Here is a 25,925-nt window from a genome sequence, read left to right on the forward strand (position 1 = left end):
TGCATTTAGAACAAATTGAGAAATCGTGTAGGAAGCAGAAATGGAGAATAAAAAGTTAGGTCTATTCCTGGAAAAACTGAATGAAGAACATGACCAGAAGGCTTCTTACCCTTTCTTGCTGCCATCTCTACTCTAACCCCTCTTAGTGTAGACCTTGCAGTGCCCTGCATCAGTCTAGTTGGACAGAGAAGGAAAGAATGAACTTTAAGAGCTATGGCCTTCTAACATGACCTCTGCCCATTTGAGAAATGTGTGCCAACGCGTGTGCCCACGTGATCAAAGGAGTGAGCATGGCATGGAGCAAAAGGCCAGGATTGTTCCTCCAGTGAATTCCCTCCATGTGCAAACAGGTGGCCATAAGAAAGAATGTTTTACCCCATGCCCCTTTTTCACCAAAGAGTATTTACATTTCTAGAAATCCATGACATTTTCAGCTGCATACCAGGAGAACGAAAAATACTAAAGCTTATCTGTTACACTAAAGTCCATATGTCAATGGACAGAACTTTCACGTTGCTTTCCCTGTGACCACGACCCAAGTTTAGAGACTACAGCCCAAAAAACTGAGCCTCTGGTCCCGGCTGGGTGGGGAGGGCTCTTCTCATCCCTTTGCCTTTCTCCTGCGTCATTCACAGCCATCTGTTCCTGTCTGGTGTAGACCTCAAACTATGGTCCAGACTTTATTCCTGGAGAAGCGTGTGCATGTGCCTGGATCTGAACCCAGCCAGCTCTCAGCCTTCATTTGTGCCAACAGCCAATGTCAGTGGGGCATGCGTGCCCATACCGCGGATGCTCCTGAAAACTGTGACAGGACACTCGCCACTCTTCAGCCCTGCTGCCAAGATTGTGTCTTAAGTTCAGTGTCTCTGTCTAGTTAATGACTCCATGTTCCTTTTGTCTTATAGACTTTGTCCCGTCACTGAAGAACCTTTTGGGAAACCCGGTGTACTTCTTATACCTGTGTGCAAGCACGGTTCAGTTCAATTCTTTGTTCGGCATGGTGACATATAAACCGAAGTACATTGAGCAGCAGTACGGGCAGTCATCCTCCAAGGCCAATTTTGTTATAGGTAAGCTTACCTCTCCCTCAGGTTTTCCAATATTAACAAGGTGCATCCTGTTAACCTTAGTAATCTCAAGGAAAGTTTTCCAATATTTGAACTGAAGGTACTTTAGGGCATTTGAGATACGAGGTTGAAAAGTGTAAGATAATGGGAAGCGGCTATGGCTCAAGCAGTTGAGCTCCCCTCCACCATATGGGAGGCCCTGGTTCACGTCCCGGGGCCTCCTTGTGAAGGCAGGCTCGCCTGCACACTGCGGAGTGCCAACTCAGTAAGGTGACGCAACAAAAAAAGGGAGACAAGTAAAAAAAAAAGCACAGAAGAGCAGGCAGCAAATGGACACAGAGAGCAGACAGTAAGCAAGCTACAAGGTGGGGCGGGGAATAAAGAAAAAAGTGTAAGATAAAGTCTAACAGAATAAAATATTTATGCTGTCAGTGGCACATCCTTTTAGGAAGATACTTACCCACTGAGAAAGCAGTTCTTGAAGTAGCGATATCACAGAAGCCAAACATTATATTAGGAGATTGCTGATACTGGATATTTGTCTTTCAAGTATTGCCAGAACCTCCTAAGACTAGCCATTTTACCTGAACAGTTTCTAAGACATACAGAATGGGCATTCAGACAGTTTAAAATTGTTCATTGAAAACCAGGTTTGCATTTGCTCCAACTCGAAAGATTTCTCTGACTTCTGACAATTGGGTCATTTAAAAGCTCTGTGTGTTTAGCACAGTAATACAGTCAATAATGAGAGATATTCAAGGACAAACAAAATCATCAAGACAAAAAGAGGAACCAGAATCTAGAAATACTTGAACAACCCCCTAGAAGTAACTGGAAATTTTTAAATGTTTGATTAGCTTTGTTAGTCCATGAAAATATTTAATGTCACTGTTTCAAGCATAAAATATATTCTATTTCTTTGGACGTGTTCCTTCATGATATAAGACTCCAAAGGTTTAAAATCACTCTTTTGTCATAAAATATTTTGAAAAATCACCCTATCTCTGAAAGAGACTTCAGAAAGAAGAAACTGAAGCTATTTTAAGATACATAATTTTCCCTTAACAATCCTGGCTAATGGACACTTAGCAGATGCTAATATAATTGACTTTTGTTTGGACTATTCTTCTCCAAAATTCTAGATTAAGGTTAGACCACTGAAATTTTACTTTCAACATAAATTGTTTCCAAATTAATTTAATAGTTTACCTGAGGAAATATTTTAGGTTTTCTTTTAACAACCCATCCATGCCAATCAATACTTTATATTGTTGTTTAAGAAGAACAGAAGAAAATGAAAGTTTAAAAAAGACATTTTGTACTTTAATTTGATTTGTTTGTATTGAGCTATAATTTACAGGCAACTAAATCCCAAACCTTAAATGTGTATAGTTCAACGGGATAAGTGCGATAATATGGCACATACAATTTGCTTCTTTTTTCTTTATCACATAACTTGTGGGTTTACAGAACAATCATACACTGTCTACAGTATTTCCATTCACTCCACTAACAACTTGGTATCATCAGTCCTATTCATTGTAACCATTGTGGTGGGTTGTGGAGGTGTCTCAGTGTGGTTTCATATTGCAGTTACTGAATGAGTGAGCCTTTTTCATAGGCTTATTGGGCACTTTGACATTCTCTTTTCTTAATTCTGTTTAAATCATTTGCCCACTTTATTGGATTTTCTGCCTTTTCCTTATTAATTTATAGAAGTACTTGATATTTTTCTTGATATGTCCATTGTTAAATATATGTATTACAAACATTTTCTCATAGCCTTGAGCTTCACTTTTCACTTTCTTAATGGTCAGCTTCTTAATTTTAAGTCTAACTTTCAACCTTTTCCTTTATCATTAGTATTATTTTGATCCTGTTTTAATAATTCTTTGTCAAACCCCCAGGTCATGAAAATGTTTTCCTTAATTTTTTTTTGTAGCTTTTTTCTTTATATTTAAAAAAATGTTACATCGAAAATATAAAGGATTCCCATATGCCCCACCCCTCCCCCCTCCTTTCACATTCCCCCCCCCATTAACAACATCTTTCATTAGTGTGATACATTTGTTACAGTTGATGAATATATTGAAGCATTGCAACTAACCATGATCTATAGTTTACATTATGGTTTACACTTTGCACTGCACAATTTTATAAGTTTTGACAAAATGTTTAATGACCTGTATCCATCATTGCAATATCATGCAGCTCAATTCCAGTGTCCCCCAAATGCTCCAGATTATACCTATTCTTCCCTCTCCCTTCCCTCAGAACCTCTGGCGACCACTGCCTTTATATCAATGACACACATTCTTCCATGGCTAGAATACTAATAAGTCGACTTTGGTCCATGGATGCATTTCCCCCTCTGCTTCTGATGCCCACTCTGCTTCTGACTGAGAGAGAGCTTGGATCCCAAGGAGCAGGTGCTTGGGACCGTCTTGCTTGCAGTTGGAGATACTCTCCTAATTTTTATACTAGAGGCTTAATTTTTTATCTTTCATATTTAGGTTATAGTACATTTTGAAATAATTTTTATATAATGTGAAGGAGCGTATCAAGGTTCGTTGATCAAAATGAAAATACCGTTTTTTTACCCATGAACTGCAGTGAATGGGCACATCTTTAAGTATATGTTTATTTCTCATCATTATACACATACACAACAGACATTGTTGGGCATTTACTTTTGCTCTCATTATAATCATACCAAAATTTTTATTACAGATTGAAACGTTTATTTCAAAAAGGAAAATTAAGAGGTTTTTTTTTTGAGGGAAGATGCATATAATAGAAAATGAAAGATTACATGTAATCTCATTTCTTTATTGGGTAGAAAATAAATGAAATGCCCTTTACCTTTAAAATTATTTTTTAGGAAACTTCACGCACAGAAGAGATTCAATGATATAATATCATACATATGGATCATACACAGATACTTTAGGACATAGTAATAAAATCATTTCCTTCAAGTCTCTAAATTATGTTTCCCCCACTGGGCATGATTATTTTTGGAAAGCTAGCAAGAAGACTCTAACAATTCTCCTTTAAACTGTGGATGATTGACATCATTTAATCTGTGGCCCTTCTCTGTAAATTCTGATGGGTCTCAGCGCTCCACACAAAGTCATCTTCAGAATTTTTTTCGAGCCGTGCATCAGTAGTTGCCTAAAACTCCAATTCTTCATAGTTTCTGGCATGTCTTGTCGTTAGATAATCCAAGTACACTTGTGAGAGGTGACAAATATTGTCTAATAATTTCAGATCATTTCAGATCCTTTCCTGAGTACATTTTGGTGAACATTAATAAGTATGGAATCAGTAGAGTTAGGCTAAGTGGGCAAATTATTCAACATTCCTTAAACTTACTTTGATTATCTGAAAATGGTGAAAATAAATTCCTCATTCAGTTGAAATAAATATGAAATAAGATATATAAAATACTTGGTAAATGCACTAGCTATCATTCAAGTAAGGTTAGCTGTTTTCTCTCTTCCTTTCACTTCCATCCTATTCCTCTCTCTCCTTTTCCTTTTTTCCGTGGACTATGGGAGAATGGTCATTTCTGTGATAAAACATGAGAGAGGTACATTTTTCCTTTATGTTCAGAGAAGGCATTTGACGTGAGGTAGAAGAAAGAATTATCAGAAAATTGTGATAATGCTCAAAGACCAACTGTTAGAATGAAAGCTTATTTTACTGTGCATACTTCTGGATGTTGCCCACTTTCTTTCTAAAGTTTAGAAATATCATTTTTCTCTTGCTATATACTTTCATTTTACCAATAATATTAAAGAAAAAAAATCCAAAACTGTTTCAAAGTCAGGGGCTACAAATAATGCAGTGAAATGATTTTTGAAGCATTAGATTTTATTTTCAAAAGGACAATCTCTTTTGAGTAAAATTTGAAGTAATTTAAACTAAAATGTATTCTTTGAAATCTGAAATGTCTTCTCAAGTTTTTCTGCTCCCCGTACTAGTCAATCAAAGGGGTGCTGATGCAAAATACCAGAAATATGTTGGCTTTTATAAAAGGATATGTATTTGGGGTAGAAGTTTACAGTTCCCAGGCCATAAAGCGTAAGTTACTTCCCTCACTAAAGTCTGTTGCCACAAGATGGCTGTCGACATCTGTCAGGGTTTGGGCTTCCTCTTCCTCTAAAGTCTCTGTGATTCCAGCTTCTTGCAATATCAGCTGTAGGCTGGCATAAGTCTCATCTTACTTCCAGGGCTCATTTCTTTCCACGCTCAGCTGCTCTGCTTCTTCTGTCAAGCAAATGGTTTGTCTCTCTTGCCAGGGCCCTGCGGTGTCTAATGGTCATGGAGCCTTCTCTCTTTCCTCATGTGTCTGCTTCTCTGTGGATTTACTTCCCAGGGCTCCAGCATTAAAACTCCAACTAACTCCTTTGCCATGTAGTTTTCTCTGTGAGTCCCCACCCACCAAGGGGGCAGGGACTCAGCATCCTACTGACATGGCCCAATCAAAGGCTTAATCATCATTCAATCAAGGAACAGACCAGTTTACAAACATAATCCAATATCTATTTTTGGAATTCTTAGACATAACTAACTGCTATACTCCCTAAAATGTTCATGGTCATTTGGCTTAGTTTGCTGGAGTGAGGTAGCTTTATTCAAATACTTTGGAAATGGCCAGTCTTAGGTCCCTTCTAGAACATCTGGAAAAGGGAAAGAAGAGTTATTAACTATGTGGATTTTTTTTAAATTTCCATTGCAATTTTTACTGAAAGAAATTTGGACAGCTGAATTTTTTATTTAAACTTCTATCACTATTAACTTGCATGCAAATGATCTTTATTTTTCCTTATTAACCCACATATATTGCAATTATTTTGTCATTTTTGGTTAATTTCTTGGCATGTATTTCTTAAGTCAGTATCTAGTTGAAAATATATATCAAATATCATCAAGGCCAATGATTATGATTCTCAACTCTTGGAAGTTTTACACAGAAATATAAGGAAAAATTAAAAGAACTATTTGGGCAAAGGTGCTTATAATAGAAAACATTATTTTTTGTTGCTAAGTTGGCATAGCAATTTAATAACTATGCTGTGATATGCTCCATAATTATTAGAGATGTATTAAAAATATGAGATGATAGAAAATGATCTTAATTTGTGAGAAAAAACACTTTCATTATGCCCAAAAAAGAAGGCTAGTTTTACTACTTTGTCTGTACCTACTTGGCTAAATAAGTTTGAAAAGTCCAAGGAAATGTTCCTTGCATTTCTCTCTCTGTAAAATTTAGATCTTAACAGTTATTTCTTCCAATATTAGAGTAATATTGTGAAGGTCCTTGTGATAACACAGACTTTCATTTCACTGGAATAAAATCTCTCAAAACATCTCAAAGTATTATTACTAACTCTTTACTATTGCATCTTAATGGCTACGACAACCATGCATCTGCATGGGAATTAAAGTTTTGGGTTCATATTGCAATTTTGCTGTTTTACAATTTTTCCTTCTGACCATCTCAAAACATTTTACACATCTCTCATAAATCTTGTTTAGGGCAGTGTATTATTCAGCCAAAGGGTGCTAATGCAAAATACCAGAAATTGGTTGGTTTTTATAAAGGGTATTTATTTGAGGTAGGAGCTTACAGATACTAGGCCATAAAGCACAAGTTATTTCCCCCACCAAAGTCTATTTTCACATGTTGGAGCAAGATGGCTGCCAACATCTGTGAGGATTCAGGCTTCCTGGGTTCCTCATTTCCAGAGTCTGCTTCTTCTTGGGCTCAGGGTTCCTCTCTTCCTGTGGCTTGCTTCTGTTTCCTCTGTGAGTTTACTTCCCAGGGCTCCAGCTTAAGGCTTCAGCATCAAACTCCGACATCAAAACTCCAACATCAAAACACTCAACTCTGTCCTTTGACATGTCTTTTATCTGGGAATCCCCACCCACCAAGGGGTGGGGACTCAGTGCCCTAATAACTTGGCCCAATCAAAGCCCTAATCATAACTAATCGTGCCCAGGTACAGACCAGATTACAAACATAATCCAATATCCATTTTTGTAATTCATAACCATATCAAATTGCTACAGGCAATAAGTAATAAAAAATAAGGTTTAAAACATGAACCAGTGTGCTAAAAGTAATTCTTAATTTCAAATAGCTCTCTCAAATTTTGCTTACCTTTCCTGATGGCTTGGTAAATATGAAAGCTAAATTCAAAAGAAAATGCAAACCTAAAATAAATTGGAACACATTGCAGATACTAGTGTAAATTGAAGATATTCCCATTGTATTTAATATTTCCATTTGTATTCTTTAGATGGTAAACAATTTAAATACAACATGTTTTATGATGTGAGTGGGAAAAATGCGTAATACAGAAATAGAAAAGAAAACCTCTGGGAGGCATCTCATGTGAGTTCAGGAAACTAGCCATCAATTTGACCCATCAAAGACATTTTATAAGTCCTACAGAATTTGAAAGGGAGAAACAAGGTAAAATGTACTACTCATCTTATTTGGAATTATGTTATAATTTAGCAATATTGAAATAGAACAGAAAGATATCCAGGAAGACTGTTATAAAGTTTACTCATTTAACAAATTTTTATGCAAAACAATCTGTGCAAGTAATAAAGGATTCAACTGTGAGCATTGTTCTTGCCTTGAAAGTTTGGTTTGAGGGTGGGAGGTACAGATGAGATGAGATACAAGGCAATGGTGGTTAAGGGCCAAGACTGGTGTATCTGGCCAAGGGAGGAAATGGGGCTGTGACCACCAAGTTGTGTACCCTGATGCCAGCTGTGTCTCCTGGAGGCACCACACAGTTGGTAGAGGAAGCCCAGGCACGTTTTGGGAGAACAAAACTATTCCAGGAGTCAGGAAGAATTCTCTAGAAGAAAGTGATGATATTTCAATCAAGATAAAAGTGTGGGGATTGAAGTGGGGGTTTGGGAGGACCTGTATGAGAAAAAGCAGAGATCTCAAGCCAAAAGGCCAAGGCAAGAGAAAGCAAAAAACTTTCTGGAACACAGGCCTTTCAGTAAATCAGGAGAGGATATTCCTTGTTTTTAACAGTTCATCTAAAGGGTCAAATGGCCCAAGAGTAATCCCATTAAGCTTCTCAGACTCTCCTAGACCAGGTGGGGGTTGGGGAGAACAGTGGACTCCAGCTCAGCAGGTAGCTACAAACTGTAGGGTATGCTTTGTGCTGACTCTTTCTGTCCTGGGTTCAACTGGTATTTTCGAAATAAAATGAAAGGCTAAGCACATCCTTGAAGATTTCCATTCAAAGCCTGGTTTGGGGCATATACCTTTTCTATAAATCACTCTTGGGGGAGGGGAGTAAGGAAGAACATGTAGGACTCTGCTTTTTTGTGTCAGTCTCAGGGCTACAGCGAAGGGAGTCAAGATCAGGTACTCTGTTTATGTATTTATGGATATGGATATGTAAAAATAGGGACTTAAAGGATACACAACAAATTCATGGCAGAGCTTTCTTCTGGGTAAGAGGGATGGAACCTGGAAGAGATGGAGAGCCAGTTTTATATACCTCTATGTTTTAAAAAATCAGAAGTAATGTTACAAAATATTAGCATTTATTAACCCAGAGAGTGGATAACAAGTTTTGTTATATGATTGTCTGTTTTGTTTTGTATTTTAATAATAATAAGGTATCTCTTAGCTGATTTCTGACTCTTGAGGAGCCCACCACACTTTTATCTTTGCCCGAAGTGAAAGTCTCAGTCAGCTGGAGAAGCAAAAATTAGCATCTCCTTTCTTTTGCTTTTCATTATTTCATGATCTTGCCATCTTCAAGATGGACTGATTTCTAATATCATTTTAATGTCAATTTCCACAACCTATGGCAAAATCAAAAGAAATGAAACAAAATGATCTTTTCTTATCACCTAAAGCCATGTACAATGAAACTTTTTAAAAAATAATATAAAAACACAGCAAAGATCATTAGGTATTTGGTAGTTTAGACTTTCTAAAGCCTAGCTAAGGGACTGGGTGTGTAAATTTGAAAGGAAAGAGAAAAAAAGAAGTGAAGGAAGGAGAAATAGGAAGGAAAATGTTTGCATCTCATTATCACTAGATGTCAATGTTTTTAATTATTTTTACATAGGATTCTGAGTCAGTGAGGTGGATTCTTGTGATTGCTGCTCACCACAGCAGATACTGAGCTCGTATTTGAACCTGTCTGCTGGCCAGGGTTTTTTTGGGTTTTTTTTTACAAAACTTCAGCCTTTTGTATTGTTTTAAAGAAATGCTTTCTTTCAATACTTTAAGATAACAATGATGAAGGAGGTTGTTGGTGTGGGAGGAGTGGGTTGGGGGGTGGGGGGTATACGGGAACATCTTATATTTTTTAATCTAACTTTTTTTGTGATGTATGTATCTTCAAAAAATACAATTTACAAAAATGATGGGATGGAGGGGTGGGGAGTGGGGTATATGGTAACCTCATGTTTTTTATGTTTTTTTATGTTTTTAATGTAACGTTCTTTGTGATCTATTAACTTTAATCTAAAAAGTGTAAAAAAAAAAGATAACATGGACATCACTGATTAAAGAATAGACAGTACGAGAAATTCTAGTTAGCGGAGAAGAACCTTATTGTGGAGTGCCAGATGGCTATTCTGTAGGGTTATACCAATTTACAGTCCCATCAACAGAGTACAAAAAAGCCTCTTTACCCAAGTTTTCCCAACTGACTTCTCCCCTTCCCGTTATTTTGCTATTAATAAATACAGTGATAGAAATGCTAAAAATAACTTAATTGAATATTCTTGTGCCTGAAACTATGCTAAGAAATTCATCAATAATTTAATTTAATCATCTCATCAGCACTAGTGTTAATTCCACATTACACTTGAGTAGACAGGCTTAGAGAAGGTAAGAGAATTGTCAGCAGTTTCACGGGTATTAGATGGTGAAACTGAAATCAAAATCCTAGCAGTCTGAGTCTTGAGTCTAGGCTCTCAACAACCTTGTTAGACCTCTCCCTTATTACTAGTGAGGCTGAAATTCTATTTATTAATGGTGCTATCTCCCAAACCTCTTAATGGGGAAGCAGTAAAGCAGCAATTAAAAATCATGGCCTTGACACCAGACTCCCTGCCTTCAAATTCAAATGTTGCCATTTATTAACCATGACAGTGAACAAATTATTCTCCAAAGTAAGGGTAATAACATACCTACTTTTAAAGTTGTGGTGAAAAGAAAGGTGACAGATAATATATCAAATCCTTAGTTAAATGACTGATATATTGCAGGCAAAAAAAACAAATATGTTATTTTGTTGTTAGGAATGATACCAAAGTAAGAGGTTGGGTAAATAATAACAGATTTAGTTTGGGTCAGGGAATAGAACTCAAGACTGTTTGCTTGTTTTTTAACCCACCATTCCATATGGCTATTATTCTTTTATGTACAACCTTGAAGATTAATAGTCATCCGATTGCAACTCTCATTCCTGGGATTGGATCAGAACTGCATTCATTTATTGATTCATCCAGAATTTAGTGATTTCCTACCCTGTGCTAGACATTGTCATAGGCAAAACTCTGAGAATGACCAGTTGTGCTATCATTAATCTATTTGTCACTTATCTAGGGTTATAGGAAAGTTTTGTATAATCACTGAGAAGGTGTGTGCAAGAGCACTCAGATTTCTTTCAGAGATTCACACCATAATATATTTTTCTTATTCTCCAGGGCTCATCAACATACCTGCAGTGGCCCTTGGAATATTCTCTGGGGGGATAGTTATGAAAAAATTCAGAGTCAATGTGTATGGAGCTGCAAAACTCTACTTGGGATCATCAGTCTTTGGTTATCTCCTATTCCTTTCTCTGTTTGCACTGGGCTGTGAAAATTCTGATGTGGCAGGACTAACTGTCTCCTATCAAGGGTATGTTCATTCATAAATAATTTGTCTTGTTTAGTCAAATTAATTATTGCTAGAGGTTGGAAATAATTTTATTTTTAAACAATGTAACTATAGGAAAAGAATTATTGTTCTATTGTGGGGCATAATGCTTATGAATTTGAATCCATTATTATCAGCAAAATGTGTCATCTCCTTTGAATATATATGTCTTAGAAATAAAAACAGTATCTCTATCAAGTAAGAACTTTAGGGCATCAGCCTGATGATGGAAAGTACAGACCATAGATTTTGCCCCTGCCTGTTCTTAGTGAGGTGACCTTGTGTGACTTAATTAACCTAATTCAGCATCAACTTTCCCATTTTTGAAATAGAAATAACTGTCTTTTAAATTTTGGTAAGCCTAAAGCAAGATAATTTACATGCCTGGCATAAAATAGGTGCTCCATACATGGAAATAACTATATGATTTTTAATTTGAACACCTTGATAAACCTGAGTGGTCTCTATTCCATTTTCCATAGTCTTTTTTGTACTTCAGTCATAGCAGTGTTAGGACAAAATGGCTATTCTTTGACCCAAAAGAGTTGTGAGTTTTGCAGTTAGGAGAATATTTATGGATGTTGTCATACCTATGCCAACCTGTATAGGGTGTGTGATTAGAACCCTGGTTTCTAGAATTATATCCCTTTTATATAAGACTGGATTCTATAGGAACAACTTTGCTGCTTCCTCTTCACGAGTCCTTCTCATCACTCTACCTCTGAATATGAGTTCCAGGAGTCCACTCCCTTTGTGGCTAAAAAGCACACAATCCTGATATCATCTTCCATTTCCTGCCAGGGCAGTTATTTCTTTCTTACTGTTGCTCTTCAACTTCCTACCTTCGTTTCCTTCCATCTTGTTTATCTGATTTGTCACTATGTACAAACCTCCATCACCTTCATTAATCTGATTTCTCCTTCTTCTATATGAGCACCAGTTATGATATTTAATCTAAAATGTCCAGGGAAATTAGCAAATGAAAAGTTCTTATTACCACCTCTGAGAGTTATTACAGCATTGTTAGACTTAACCAAGTGCAACATTGCCTTGTAAATGCTCAATGTAGATTAAGAATATTAACTGTAAACATGAATTACAAGATGGCTCTGGAAAGTGTAGAAGCCCTGTCGCATCTTTAGCTATATGATCCTCATGGTAGATTAACAGAGGTAGAGTACTTTATATTTTACAATTTACAAAATACCTTAACTTGCATTATATAATACCTCACTTGCATCCTCAAAATAACTATGTTTTGTTATCTACATTTATAGAACTTAGTTTACTAAGGTCAAATAACTTACACAAAGTTAAATGGCTATAAAAGGTAGGCCTGAGACTCAAACACATGCTGACTTTCAAAGTATAATATTCTTTCCACTAAATTGCATTATCTTTAAGACAAACACATAAGCAATATCAATACCAAGATGTTGTGATTCACATTAATGTTTACTCATAATAAAAGATGAAATATTTTAAATGAGTATACTCATTACTATTATCTGCTTCAAAGCAGTAACCTTGAAAGACTATAATTAATTACAATAATGTGACCATTATTGAAAACATTCAAAAAACTCCTCTTTTAAAATTGCTATATGTATTTCTTTAAAATATCTTCAATAATGAAAAAGATTTAACCCCTAAGAGTAGCTTTGCTATTGGAAATAGTCAAAAGAAATCTCAGTATTATTAGGAAAATATATCAACTCCCATCACGACAATTTTGAAAGAAAACATCATTTGTTTGTTAAGTATTTGTTAAAACTCTTCTTACAATTAATTTTTTAAATTATACCTCCATTCTCAACACATCCTTCACATAACATGTATACAACTAATTATCATGTCAAGACTGCCCTAAATGATAAATTTAACTGACTTTCAGCAATATAAAATAATTGGCTTTATAAAACACAAAACACAAAATAATTTATAAAACACAAAATACTCCCAAGGAATTGCCCTGAGCTGCTTTGTTTCAAAAGACTAATTTAGCTCTGGACATTCAATAAGAACACTATAGAGAAGCTTTAAGTATGGTAATGGAAAGAATCTTTCTTTTGCAATAATGAGAATAAGCTTGACATAAGACAGAAATTAGAGTCAAGAGACCTGGAAGAGTTCTACTTCTGGGTTTGTCACCAGTAAACAATGTGACCTACCACTTTGGATGTGGCCTTCTGATCTGCCAAATGAGAGACTGACCTAGATCACTCCAAAATTCCATCCAATTCCAGCCGTCTATGACCCCAGCCCAACAGTATCCTTAATGGCCTAATTCTAGGCTTCCAAAGGCATATATTTACACTTTGGACTAAAAACAGTCTCAGTTAGCAATGAATACATTATGGAAGAAAATAAGAGTAAACATTCCTACAGGACTTTTCAGGAGGCCTAGAAAAGTACCCTTTAACTCTACTTTTATTCTTGAGGTGACCAAATCCATAGCATCCTCCCACTGGATAGAATATTACTGTTTTAGTCAGGCAAAGGGGTGCTGATGCAAAATACCAGAAATCTTTTGGCTTTTCAAAAGGGCGTTTATTTGGGGTAGAAGCTTACAGTCACCAGGCCATAAAGCATAAGTTACCTCCCTCACCAACGTCTGTTGCCACACATTGGAGCAAGATGGCTGCCAACGTCTACAAGGATTCAGGCTTCCTTTTCCTCGTAAGGCTCCATCATCCCAACTTCTTCCAATATCAGCTGTAGGCTGGGATAAGTCTCATCTCTCTCTTGGGGCTTGTTTCTCTCTGGGGTTAGCTGCTCTGCTCTCTCTACAAGGTCAGCTGTAAACTATCAGGCAAAAGGCTCCTCTCTCTTCCTGGGGCCTCTGCCATGTCTAATGGAGCCTTCTGTCTTTTCTCACATATCTGCTTCTCTGTGTATTTACTTGCTGAGGCTCCAGCATTAAAACTCTTACTAAATTCCTCTGTCATGTCATTTTCTCTGTGAGTCTCAGCCTACCAAGAGGGTGGGGACTCAACATCCAACTAATGTAGCCCAATCAAAGCCACTACTCTTTATTTAATCAAGTATAGGTGAAACCTGAATTGAATACAATCTAATACAACCAGAGGAACAGACCAGTTTACAAGTATAATCCAGTATCTATTTTTGGAATTCATAAACAATATCAACCTGCTATAATTACATTGATTAAGAAATTAGGGCAGAAACCATCATAGGAAATACCCAAAATGACTGGTGCTTCCTCTCCTCCAAAGTAGTCATTCTTCTTTGAGTAACTTACAAAACTCCTGATTCTTAGCATACATTGCACCAGAACTTATTCTTGGTGATGGCTATATAGGAGTGAATAAAATATAGTTCCTGTCCCCATTAGTAGAGTCTCTCTCTCACATACACACATTATATTCATAAGTTATATACAGTAAATGAGTCAGGTATTAATAAGAAATATGGAGGATAAGGGACATAAGAAGTAACAGGATGTGGTTATTTATTGCACAGAAGATGGCGAGGGAAGGCCTATCTGTTGAGGTAATATTTGAGTAGAGACCTGAGGGAAGTGCACCGTGCTGGAACAGGGTTAGAAGAGAAAGATAGGGAATAAGTTAAGAGAGGTGATTTCTGGGAAGGCAAGGCCTTAGTTTCCTCATCTCCTGGAACAGTGTTCCACAGTCTCTCAACCCTGGTGAGCCCGATACTTAGCTTCAGGAAGGGTCCCAATTCAAGTGGAGCATCAGAATAAAGTCTCTTGTCTTTTGAATGAGAGGAAGATGGCTCTAGTGTAGGAATTTGGACCAGGAAAATAAAAGCAAGCACAAACAATGAGATGGAGGGAGAGACAACAGAAAAAAATTGTATAAAATGGGGTGTGGGGGGGAAAGTGAAATAGAACTTTTTAAAAAGGAGAGAAATATACCAATACCATGTAAAATATGTCGACCTTGTTATCTCTGGTGATAAAGATCACGCAAATGATCATCTTTTTCTTTTGCCACTTGATGTCAGGAAACTTAGAGCGAATGATAATGGGTAACAAACATGTTGAACATGTGGTTAATACAGTTGAGAAATTTTGGTCCTGCTTTTCTATTTTGTTTATGTTTTACTACTTGTTGCGTGGAGTTTGTGTTTTAAGTCACTCAACCTTCATAAAAGTGGAGGTTATAAGCAAATAAACTGAAAACAGAAGAGGAAAAAATGAAACAAGAAGGACCAATGGGTGGCAAATAAGGAGCAGATAGGAGGTACCATTGTAGAACCTTTAGAAGGATAGATGGATATGAACATTGAAGAAGGACAAGAGTAGAAAATTTAGGCAACTCCTGTGGGAGGAAGAAACAGAAAAGTAAGAGAAAAGCAATTTTGGAAGAGATGAGTGGGAATATAAGAGTATGTGAGAGAGAATTTGAAACAGGGAGAGAAAAGAGCTGTTAAAAAAGAAGCCAGCTCCTTGAGTTCAAAGATGCTCTCATTCATATTGGTAACTATGTCCCCTACTACCAAAACTAATACTTAGTAAGCTCCCAATACAATTTTTATGAATAAATGTTTGGTAAGCTATTGAAATAGCATGGAAAGTTGAACAAGAAAAGGTGCTATAAGATTTGGAAAAGCTCCATAGAGTGGGAGGATTATGTGTGAGACAGAAAAGTTATATGAACTGACAGTGCATTTACCCATGAGATATACCATACACAAGTAGAATATGTAGCTACTACAAGTGGTGAAAATGTGTTGAAAGAATGTTGATATGGCTCAACTATTTTTCCCCCCACACCATTAGCAATGCCCATTCTATTGATAGTCTCACAACAATTCTTGAAGATATCTATACATGTACACACATCACCTGCAATATATTTAAGTAACATCATAAATTGCCCTAAACTTTTATTTACTTTCATGCCTTATTAACTGTTTTCATACAGCTTTGCATAGAAATATATTAGTGGGTCCTTGAGGCAGTGGACTTTAGTAAGAGTCATAAGTCTGAACATTGTGTGAAGTTGACGTTGTGAACTTCTTAATGAATTCACCCTTAATAATCAGAAGCCATTTTTTAGATGATTTCTGGTAGCAATTGTGCTTCCAAACTTTATTGGCAGTGCCAATTATATCACTCAAGAATATGACTTTTTAAAACACCTACTAAAATGTAATACTTTATGCTGTTACATTTCTTTCAGAACCAAACCTGTCTCTTCTCATGAACGAGCTCTCTTTTCAGATTGCAACTCAAGATGCAAATGTTCAGAGACAAAATGGGAACCTATGTGTGGTGAAAATGGAATTACATATGCTTCAGCTTGTCTTGCTGGCTGTCAAAACTCTACCAAAAATGGGAAAAATATTGTAAGGAATCTTCAAGTATATGCACATGGGCTTGTTATTATATATAATTACCCAAATCTACAGGTTGGAGGTTTCAGAAAAAGGACAAAAAGAAGCCAGTGCCAGGATGTTTCGATTCAGATACCAGTAACCTGATTGTGAGGAGGCCAGTGGTTCTGGGATAGCTCTGCCTGAGAAATAATGCTAATTTGTGTAATAATGAAGAGAGCAGATGGACAAAAATGGGGAATTGCTGTTGGGAGGAAAGAGGGAGATGGGGTCAGAAGTATAGATAAGAAACCAATTGTGAAGGATAGAATATACCTCGATCATTAACAGGTTCACACCTCTAATCACATCTTTACATTTCTTTCCCAAGCATAGACACTTCCTTGCATTCACTGTTTATAACAACACATTGGTCAGACTGTTTCTGCTCGGAACTGATGAAACCCATTGTTGGTTGACAGTCCTAGAGGGCTGAAAATAGATTACATGTAGGTTCGCACCTACTTATCAACTCCGTGTGACTGCTTAGGCAAACATTTGCAGAGAAGAATTCATGTTGATTTTCTGTTTACTGTACCTTCGTTTTGACATTTTAAACAGAGCTGGAAGATTTGGTCCAGCAATAGTGAATAGGACCAACCATCTACCCGAAAACCAAGTTTTTATCCACCCTTCCTTTTATTTCTTTGCACATTTTTAATCCTGTTATCTACTACTCTTTTTGCCCACAACTACATAAAGGTCTTTCTTGACTAGAACTGCCATTTATTGAACACATCACAAGTCCAGGACTAAGATAGGTTCTTTAAAAACAAAATTGCATTAAGTGTCATGCCTCAAGGTATTAGTTTGCCCATTTTCCTCATGAGAGAACTGAGGCTCTGAGATATAAAGGACTTGCCTAAACTCACATATTTAGTGAGCAGCAAGTCAAGATCCAGAAGCTTTTTTGCCTGACATAAAAAAAGAAATCTATATTGCTCCTCTTCCTGGAAAAGGAAATACCAGGTTTATTTCGTTGTTTATCTAAAATTCACAAACTCTTCTGTGATGAAAATGGCAACTCATTTTATAATAAATTGCCTTTTGTAAACTACATCTGGTTGAGTTTTATGCATTCAGAATTTGTTTCTAGTAGCTACACATTCTGTCATAGTTTCAAATTCTGCCCCTTTAAAAAATTTTCATTGAGGACTAAAATGTGCCGAACATCATTTATGCCCTACTGTAAAATCATGACAAAGTAGTGTGGGCCTTCATGGAGATCACATTTTAAAGGGGAAAAATAGTTTGAGAATAAATACGTGGTTTCGTGATAGGAGGTATTAAGCACTGTGAAGGAAAGCAAATCAAGATAAGAGGATGGAGAGAGTGGAGTTGTTATTTTGAATGGATGGTCAGGGAACATATCTCTCATGAAATATCTAAGCAGAAACCTGAAGTGTGGGTGCCTGAAAGAGCCGCCTGGGCCAAGAAAACAGAAATCCTAGAGTCTTGGGTAAACCTGCCATATTTGAGAATTGGTAGAGACGGAACGGGAGCCTATGTGCGTGGCTGAAGGAGAGGGACAGAGGGAAGAGCATGCAGCAGTGAGACTGGAGTAGAAATCATGACCTACACCATGTAGCGTTTGTAAGCCACTCGAAGGATTTGGGATTTTATATAAAATATGATGGGAAGGAAGCCTTTGGAATGTTGAGGACAGTGATGCAATCTGACTGACATGTTAAAAGGCTCGCTTTGGTTACTGTGTGGAAAACAACCTAGACTGTATATGAGTGGAAGGAGGGTGAGCATTTCAGTCAAGGTGAGAAATAATGATGGTTTAGACCTGAAAGTGGTGGTGGAGGAGGTAAGGTGTGGTGGGATTTGGTAGGCTGCGCTGAGCAATTGTTCCTGTTGAGTCAGTTGCTTGTAGACCAACCATCTGCTGTTTGGGTAGTAGCATGTTGTATGCCTATAGATTCTGCTTTGTTCAATATGCCATAACAAAGAAGAGTACAAGAATACATGGATACTGTAAAGCCATTTAATAAATATTTATTCCTATTGTATTACAGATATTTTATAACTGCACCTGTGTGGAAATTGCAGCATCTAAATCAGGAAATTCCTCAGGCCTGGTGGGCAGGTGTCAAAAAGACAATGGATGTCCCAAAATATTTTTGTATTTCCTTATAATTTCTGTCATCACATCCTATACTTTATCCCTAGGTGGCATACCTGGATACATACTGCTTTTGAGGTGAATACTGATTCTCTCTCCCCACTTTTAATATAAGATTAAATGTAATCATTTAGAGCAGTGATATCAACTTCTGTTCTGTGGAATAATCATGGCACTTTACAGGCCTCTCAGGAACTTATTCCCACATCCCTGTTCCAATTTTTTTTTAATAATTAGTTTTTTGTTTGTTTTTAAAGGAGCTTTAGATGATACAAATGTTACATAAAATATATAAGGGGTTCTCATATGTCCCACTCCCTCCCACACTTTCCCACGTTAACAGTGTCTTTCGACGTTAACAATGTCTTTCGTTAGCGTGGTACATTCATTACAATTGATGATTCCATATGGAAGCCTTACTACTAACCATGGACTACAGTTTACGTTATAGTCTGCACTTTGTCCTGCACAATTTTGTAAGTTATAACAAAATATACATTAGTCTGTATCTGTCACTGCAATGTCATGCAGGGCAAGTCCAATGCCCAAAATACTCCCATATTACACCTATTCTTCCCTCTCCCATCCCTCAGAACCTCTGGTGACCCCTGCCTTCCTGTCCCAATTTTATATGTTTCCCACTTTAAACTTTTTGTGTAAAAGTGTGATTGAGTGCAAGTTTTCTTAGTTAAAAATGTTTGCAAACCATGGAGAGAGCAATGTTAGAACCCAGATCTCTATAATTACTCAATGAATATAGTATGCTATTTTCTGATGCTGGTATAGACAAAATTGAACCAGTCTGGACAAGATGTGCTTTAAATGGTACAATTTAAAGGCTTATAATAAGATATTTTTCATTTGTTATTTTATATATAGGTTATTAATTTTTCTATGTATTCTTGCCCTGATTGGAATTTTCTATGAGAATCTTAATGGCTGTTGGGTCAGATGGTGATTCTGATCCCTAAATAGTGTCAATAACTTCAAATGCTTTTTCTCACAGAAAGCTAAAAAAAATAATTTTTAAAACTGTATACCCCTTGCATATTTTTAACTTGGTATCCAAAAATTTTTGTTTCACTTTAGCCAAGCACTGATCTCCAATACATACAGTGATTAAATATCCAAAGCTACCCAATTTAAAACTATTTGAAACATCTTTAATGTTCAAAAATGTTACATCTTTTCTTTTTCTCCTTGTATTTCTATCTTCATTCAACTTCCCTATAGCATTTCCTTCTCTTGTAATATAATTTATGGATGAACATCTTTTGAGTATCCTACTATTTGTCACTATAAAATGTATACAAATTCAAATTTTAAAATACTAATCTTTTAACCAGGATACTCAGCAATAAAATTTTCTTGGTCATTGAATTAGCTTTTCAAATATTACCGGTACAAAATTAATCAAAATTACCTAAAATATTACAAATTTTGATAAAAGCATTAAACATAAAAAGGAAAAATGTTTTTGGAAATCAATCTTCTATGAGATGAATTGGGTGATTTTTAAATTAATTCGTATTTCTAAGAATGACTCGACTTTTTTCTAGAGCAAGACTAATGAAAGGTATTGTATTCATGTTTATCTTTTCTAATCAATTTCTATAATATAAATCTGAAAAGTAAACAGAAAACAGAACCTAACTTCCACAAATCTGTTATTCTCAAGCGTGTAAGGAGGATATGAGATATTTATGTGTACAAATGGCAGCACAGGTTTGGAAAGATGGGAAAGCATTGCCCTAGAATTCCCAGACCAGGGTTGTTCTTCATGGGTGGCCACTTCTTCAATACCTTCATATACTGAGCCAAGTAATCACTAGGTCCAGTGACAAATCAGGCTGCCACCAGTCCCCCAAGTTTACCCTGGTATATTTTTTTTATATCAGAAGGATTCTGCCGAGTTGAAAGAGTAAGGCCTTTTTTAAAGCAGAGACTAAATGAGATATACATATGAAATACTTATTACCATGGTTAACACTCAGTAACTATTATATATCATGATCATTAGTATTATAATCCAAAGGCTAATCAGTTAAAGCTATACAGGCATATTAATGATACACTTGTCAAGTTGGACTAGTTGATAAATTCAGTGTCCTCTATTCAACACAAACATTTAGCATGCCATAGAGATTGTTTCAGCTTTGGTCAGTTTAGTCTTGTGCTTTTAGACCAAGAGCCACAAAACCTGGTTAAGTATTATTAGATCTTTATTGTTGCTTCAAATTCTTGTAATTTCTTCGAAAGTCAGTTATATTTTCTGAGTCTGTTATTTTGCTGATTGAATTAGATTCTACCCATCACCATTCGATTGTCATGATGATGATTTACCTTCTAGAAATATTCACTATAAGGTTCTTGAACCATTACATGTTAACTGAACATGGACTTTCCTTGTTTTGTTTCCCAACACCTAGCACACTAGTGGATCCTCCATAAATGCTACTTGAATACTAACAACATATCAAACCTATTAAGTAGTTTATCAGCAACATTTGTTTTCATTGAGCCTATTTTTTAATGTAGGAGACATATACTACTACGAAACCTCTTCTATAAGGTTGGCAGCTCTGAGACCCCCTATTTTAATGTAGCATGTTATGGATATATTTCTGCTCCTAAAGGAATGTGGAGCAGACATTTCCACATGCAAGAGCATATTTTTTAATTGTGCTTTTGTTACTTTAGGTGCATAAAGCCACAACTTAAGTCTTTTGCCCTGGGTATCTACACCTTAGCAATAAGAGTCCTTGGTAAGTATAATCTATGCTTTAACTTAGGGTAGCCATGACAAGTGTATTTTGAGTACTTTTCTAAATACTTTTTATAGAATTACCATGCATAACTGATTAATGTAGGTGAAGTTCATCATTTCATTCCCTTCTTTTGTTCTGTAGGTATTTATTGAGTGCCTTTACTGTACCTATGATATTATAAAGTGATTTGGTGAGAGTAATGATAATTTTTTATTAATAGTATTTCCTCCCTCAATATTTGTCTGTTGTCAAAAAAAAAAATCTATTGTTATTCTGGGAGACCCTTCTGAGAGGAAAGAAAAAAGCCAATAAGAAATGCTGAAGCCTAAATATGACTTTTTCAGTTATTTATATGTAAGGAATTATATTCAGCTATTCTCAATGGTCATCCCTAGAATATGTCATAAGGAAGAAAGATACGGTTATTCACCTAATCAAAGTATGTTTTTGACTTGGTGATTCTTTTAAATGTAATGTTTTCTCTGACCACCATTTTTTTTCAATATGAATTAGTTAACTCCCCCCGCAAAAAAAAAAAAAAACACACAGAGTGAATGAAACAGGTAGATCTCTGTCTTTCAGTTGTTTATATTCTGAAGAGAAAGTGAAATATTGAGCTTTAAAATTTTGAAATTAAATTTGGTGTTTTTAGATAGATATAAAATATCTATAAAATTTATGCATATACAATGTATTTGTGATAAAATGGGAGAAGCAACAAAAATGGAGGTGTATGCCCTATGGCTGGTTCTGATTTTACAACATAAAACCAGAGATTCTGGATATAATGAACAGTGCACAAAAAGATTTCATTTAAAAGAAATGATTCATAAAATTGATTCCAAAAAATATAAACATTTAAAAATGGCCAAAAAAAAAAATACCATAGCAAAATCAAAAGCTAAATTACAAACAGGAAATCATTTTACAATATGTATGGCAGACAAGTGGCTAAGATCCCTACTTGAGAGCTCCTAAATATTAAGAAAAAGGCAAACAAACACAGAGAAAAACATGGTAAAAATAGGAACAGCCATTTCAGAAATAAAAGAAATGTGAATACCTTTCAAAATATGAAAAGATGTTCAAGCGCTCATAATAAATGCAATTTAAAACTAGACTGAACAGACAGCCAACTTTTGCTGCCAGGTTTCCATTCCCCCACAGGATCTTTGAATCTGGCAGAGCCACTTTACTCAGAGCTCCAGAAAACAGATACAGGGTTGCAGTAAATGGGCAAGTGCCAAATCAAGAAGACACAACCTAAAACAGTAGTAAGAAAAGTTCACAGTGCCCTTGCTGGTCTCTCTCCCACCCCCTCACATCTCAGTGTGGAACCAACCTGAACTTTCAATGTGGGTCCCTAGTCCCCATTCCAGAGAGAGCAGTGTGACCTCTCGGTACACTCTGAGGTGCAGGCTTCAGGAAGAGTCAGTCTATCTGGTGACACCAGAGGGTCAGAACCAAGATGTGCATCCCTGGCCAACATCCCAGAACATACCCTTTATTCGTAAGTAGTTTACAGACAGCTAAATCAAGTAAAAGCAACCTGGGAGAAAAGATTACCAGCTTTAAGACATACAGTAGAGCACCCAGGAAAGGGATGGGTGCTATTTCATAGAGAGAAGAGGGAGCATTCAGATCCCTGTAAATGGCAGAATTCCTAAGGCCATAAGCACATGCTTAGAATAAGATATGCTCAGAAAAGAATGCAGAAGACAGTGCAGTATTGCCTGAGGCTGATCTTGGTAAGAAGTCTAAGCTCTGAAAGAAAGCACCAGCCAACATAAAGTCAATATGAAATGACTGTAAAATGTGGGGTTTTTTTGCAGAAATTTGTTTTTGTAGTTCCTGGCACTCAAGGAAATTTTTGTCATATCAGCAGCTGAATAAAACCTTAAGCAGCAGTAACTAAGTTGCAGAAGTAGCACATTAAAATATTAAAATGCAGTGTAAGATTACAAGACAAAGAAAGAAAGAGGTAATGATGGGCCATCCAAAGGAACAAGATAAAACTTTATAAAGGACCAATGAAGATGATCAGACTTGGGGCATACATTTAGAAAATGATCGTCAGTATTCTCAAAGAACTAAAAGAAAACAGAAAAACAACTAAACAATATCAGGAAAGTGATATATGAACAAAATGAGAATCTCAAAAAAGAGACAGAAATTATAAAAAGGTACCAAACAGAAATAACTGCAGTTGAGGCCCAAAGTAACTGAAATAAAAAATTCCTTAGAGGGTTTCCATAGCAGACTGGAGCTGGCAGAAGAAAGACTCAGTGAACACAAAGGATAAGACTATTGAAATTATTCTGGCAGAAAAGCGTAAAGAAAAAAGAAGGAAGACAAGTTAACCCTAAGACCCTAAGAGATCTCTGAGACACCATCAGATATAACAATCTGCACTGTAGGGGAGTCCCATAAGGACAAAGGAAAGAGAAGGAATGCTTAAAGACATAAAGGCAGAAAACTTCCCAAATTTAACAAAAGATACGAATATACATATATAAAAAAACAAGCAAATCCAAACTCGATAAATTTAAAGAGAACCATGCCTAGACATATTATAATCCAACCATCCAACACCAAAGACAGAGAATACTTAAATTTGTAAGACAGAAGCAATGTGTCATGTAAAAGGAAGCCAAGCAAGATTAGGTGCCTGTTTCACGTCAGAAACCATGGAGGTAAGGAGGCAGTGAGACAAAATAGTTAAGTCCTGAAAGAAAATAATTACCAACAAAATGTTTTATATCTGGTGAAAAATCCCTTTCAAAATGAGGGAGAGATTAAGACATCACCAGACAAAAGTTGAGGGAGTGCTTCACCACTACAAGCAATGCTAAAGGATTATTTAGATTGAAATAGAAGACACCATATATTATTTCAATGTGGTGTAATGAAATGATCTCCAATAAAGGTAACCACTTAGGTAATTATAAATGTCACTACTATTTTATTAAAGTTTTTTGTTATATAACTGTTTTGCTACTTACTGTACATAAAATATAAATACAAAACTGTAATGATAAAATTATGATTGCGGATACAATGTATAAGCATATAATTTTTTAGAACAACAACAAAAAGATAGAAGGAGGGGTATAAGAATATAGTTTTTGTATATTATTGAACTAAGTTGGTATCAAATCAAATGAGATTGTTATAGCTTTAGGGTATTAAATTTAAGCCCCGTGGTAGCCACAAAGAAAATATCTGAAAAACATACACAGTAGGAAATGAGAAGGGAATCAAAATGGTTCATTACAAAAGACCAAATAAATATGGAAGTAGAAAGTAATGGAATAATTGAGGGACAAAAATGGATAAAACTTACAAAGACAAAATAGCTAAATGGCAGAAGGGAGTGCTGCGTTATCAGTAGTTACTTTAAATGTAAATGAATTACACTACAGTCAAAAGGCAGAGAATTAGTAGAATCATATAGAACCCAACTATATGCTGTTTGCAAGAGATTCACCTTAAATTCAAAGACACAAGTACGTTAAACGTGAAAAGGTGGCAAAAAATATTCTATGTAAATAATACCAAAGGAGAATTGGGGTAGCTATAATAACATTAGATAATAATAGACTTTCAAACAAAAATTGTTACAGTGGACAAAAAAGGACATTATATAATGGTAAAGGAGTCATTTCATCAAGAAGACATAAAATTATAAATATACATGAACATAGGAGCAAAGCCCCAAAATAGATGAAGCAATTATTAACAGTTTTAAAGGGAGAAATGGATGACTCTACATTAATAGTAGGAGACTTCAATATATCACATTGAACAATAGACAGAAGACTTGAATTATACCATAAATAACTAGACCCCATAGACATATTTAGAAAACTTTACCAACAGCAGCAGAATACACATTCTTCTCTAGTACACACAGATAAGTCTCTAGGATAGACTAAATGTTAGGTCACAAAACAAGTCACAATAAATTTTAAAATATTGAAATCAAACCATGTATTTTTTGTTACAATGCAATGAAACTAGAAATAAAATAAAGGGAGGCCTGGAAAGTTGACAGATATGTAGAAATTAAACAGCACACTCTTATATAACCAGTGGGTCAAAGAAAAAACCACAGGAAAAAATGGGAAAGATTTTAAGGGGAATGAAACCCAAAATATATCACCACAAAACTCATGGGTTGCAGCAAAGGCAATGTGAGAGAGAAATTTATAGCCCTAAATGCTTACATTTAAAAAGAATAAAGAAATCAGTACCTAACCTTACACCTGGAGGAACTAGTAAAAGAAGAGCAAACAAACCTCAAACTGAGAAGCAGGCAGGAAATAATAAAGATTAGAGTGCAGATATGTGAAATAGAGAATTTAAAGAAGCATATATTCTTCTTAAATTATGTAAAAAAGGTATTTGAGGACTGTGGGAAGATGGTGATAGACTAACAGGAAAAGCTGAATGCTCTCACAAAAACAATGGAGACAGAGCCCAAAGCTGTCTGAGGGACCTGCTTGGGGGTTAGCAGACCAAGACAGTGAAACAAAGAAGCTGAAACAACAAACATGAGTTACCAAGCCCCTGTGGTAGCTAGGATGGGCTCTCCTCCCCCTCCCCGGCCACAAGATATTAAGCTAGAGTTAAACACCTGACTCCTGCAGCTGACTGAGAGGGTAACAGACATCTTC

At 36.0% G+C, this 25,925-nt stretch overlaps 1 protein-coding gene, 1 long non-coding RNA gene and 1 other non-coding gene across 8 annotated transcripts in view; 1 reads left to right on the forward strand and 2 right to left on the reverse strand.

Annotated features, from left to right (window-relative positions):
* Nucleotides 1-25,925, forward strand: part of SLCO1C1 (solute carrier organic anion transporter family member 1C1) — a 68,170-nt gene that overhangs the window by 27,537 nt on the left and 14,708 nt on the right. For all 6 annotated transcript variants that reach the window (XM_004473229.4, XM_023583029.3, XM_058282867.2 and 3 more), the window contains 5 exons: nt 906-1,070; nt 10,779-10,974; nt 16,161-16,326; nt 18,375-18,559; nt 21,182-21,246. In XM_004473229.4, the coding sequence (XP_004473286.1) occupies nt 906-1,070; nt 10,779-10,974; nt 16,161-16,326; nt 18,375-18,559; nt 21,182-21,246 (777 nt within the window). The remainder of the gene's footprint in view (nt 1-905; nt 1,071-10,778; nt 10,975-16,160; nt 16,327-18,374; nt 18,560-21,181; nt 21,247-25,925) is intronic.
* LOC139437093 (uncharacterized) overlaps nt 7,786-25,925 on the reverse strand; it is a 73,374-nt gene continuing 55,234 nt past the window's right edge. The window contains exons 2-3 of the long non-coding RNA XR_011646678.1: nt 8,531-8,577; nt 7,786-7,922 (exon numbers count right to left, since the gene is read on the reverse strand). This is a non-coding gene — a long non-coding RNA (uncharacterized lncRNA). The remainder of the gene's footprint in view (nt 7,923-8,530; nt 8,578-25,925) is intronic.
* On the reverse strand, nt 21,012-21,146 carry LOC111759100 (small nucleolar RNA U109). The gene has a single exon (XR_002793185.2). It is a non-coding gene; the product is annotated as a small nucleolar RNA U109 (small nucleolar RNA).

This window comes from Dasypus novemcinctus, chromosome 20 (genome assembly GCF_030445035.2).
Source record: "Dasypus novemcinctus isolate mDasNov1 chromosome 20, mDasNov1.1.hap2, whole genome shotgun sequence".
Taxonomy (NCBI): domain Eukaryota; kingdom Metazoa; phylum Chordata; class Mammalia; order Cingulata; family Dasypodidae; genus Dasypus; species Dasypus novemcinctus.